The 1,078-nt window shown below is 64.2% G+C and overlaps 1 protein-coding gene across 1 annotated transcript in view; it reads right to left on the bottom strand.

Moving 5' to 3' along the window:
• The window catches only part of WIPI1 (WD repeat domain, phosphoinositide interacting 1), a 26,390-nt gene extending 25,577 nt beyond the window's left edge, over positions 1–813 (bottom strand). The window contains exon 1 of the mRNA XM_008569387.1: positions 713–813. Coding sequence (XP_008567609.1) covers positions 713–792 — 80 coding nt within the window. The 5' untranslated portion in view covers positions 793–813. The remainder of the gene's footprint in view (positions 1–712) is intronic.
• Between the last annotated feature and the right edge of the window lie 265 nt (positions 814–1,078).

Raw genomic sequence — 1,078 nt, 5'->3', positions numbered from 1 at the left:
AAAAAAAAAAAAAAAAAAAAAAAAAAAAATCAAATATGCACATCAAAGTAAAACATTAAAAATCCACTCAAAAGCAAGAGGGTGGAGCTCCTGCTTTCGGGAAAGAAAGCAGTCTGGGCCCCAGAAAGGGCTCCTGGACTCGGGGAGGAGGTGCTGCCTCGCTGGGTGGGTGATGTGCAACACTGAGAGACTTGGAAAGGTTTCTTGCATCCAGGGCGGACAGGCTAGATGCCCTCCGCTGGGGCTGGGACGGGGCTGGCCGGCCGCAGGGATAGGCTGCCTCTTTGTCCGAGGCCCTGCCCAGATGCCACGTTGAGATGCTCCAGGACAAATGGGAAAGTTTTTCCTGCGCTCTCATCTTCCTGGGCCCAACTACATCGTCTTGGGTCAATGTGCAACTTCCTCCTCCCCTCCCATCTCCTTTGTTTTGGCCACTGCCCCTCCTTCCCAGACCCCCCCTTAGGTCGCTAGCTGTCCCACCGCCCCTCTCCCCCATGTCCCTCAGACCCTCTCCCGTCACCCTAGGGGCCCCCCCGCTGGCTCTCGGCTGTCAGTGGAGGAGGGGAGGAGGTGGCTGACACCGGCCGTCCCGCAGAGGCCCTGTCGGGGCGCAGGCCCGCGCCTGTCTGGCCACAAGTTGTACAGGACAACACCCCTTGGTCGCGCCGTTCTGTCCCCCACTTCCCTGGCAGGGGCTGGCGCCTCGGCTTACGTGCAGTCCTGGTTGAAAGAAAAGCAGCTGAGCGCCGCTTCGACCCCGCCCGGGGGGGCCTCCGCGGCCTCGGCCTCCATCGGGGGCTCGACCCGGGAAGCCGCAGATCCGAGCCGGCGACAGCCACCTCAGCAGCCCGCCGGCTCCAGCTCCACGGGCCGGGTCCGCGGCCCCGCCCCGCCCCTAGACACGCCCCTAGACCCGCCCCTGCCCGCGTTGCCCCGCCCCTCCGTGTCCTTTTGCTGGTCCCGCGGAACGGCGCGGCTGACAGGGAGGGGCCCCTATCGCAGGTCACCATTGGCCACAAGCCCATGCCGCGACGGGCGGACACATCCCTCCTGGCCAATCAGCGTCGGCTGTAGGCGG

The sequence above is a fragment of the Galeopterus variegatus genome, unplaced genomic scaffold (assembly GCF_000696425.1).
Source record: "Galeopterus variegatus unplaced genomic scaffold, G_variegatus-3.0.2 Scaffold488, whole genome shotgun sequence".
Taxonomy (NCBI): domain Eukaryota; kingdom Metazoa; phylum Chordata; class Mammalia; order Dermoptera; family Cynocephalidae; genus Galeopterus; species Galeopterus variegatus.
Note: the sequence above shows the minus strand (reverse complement) of the source record. Positions and strands in the feature narration are given on the sequence as shown.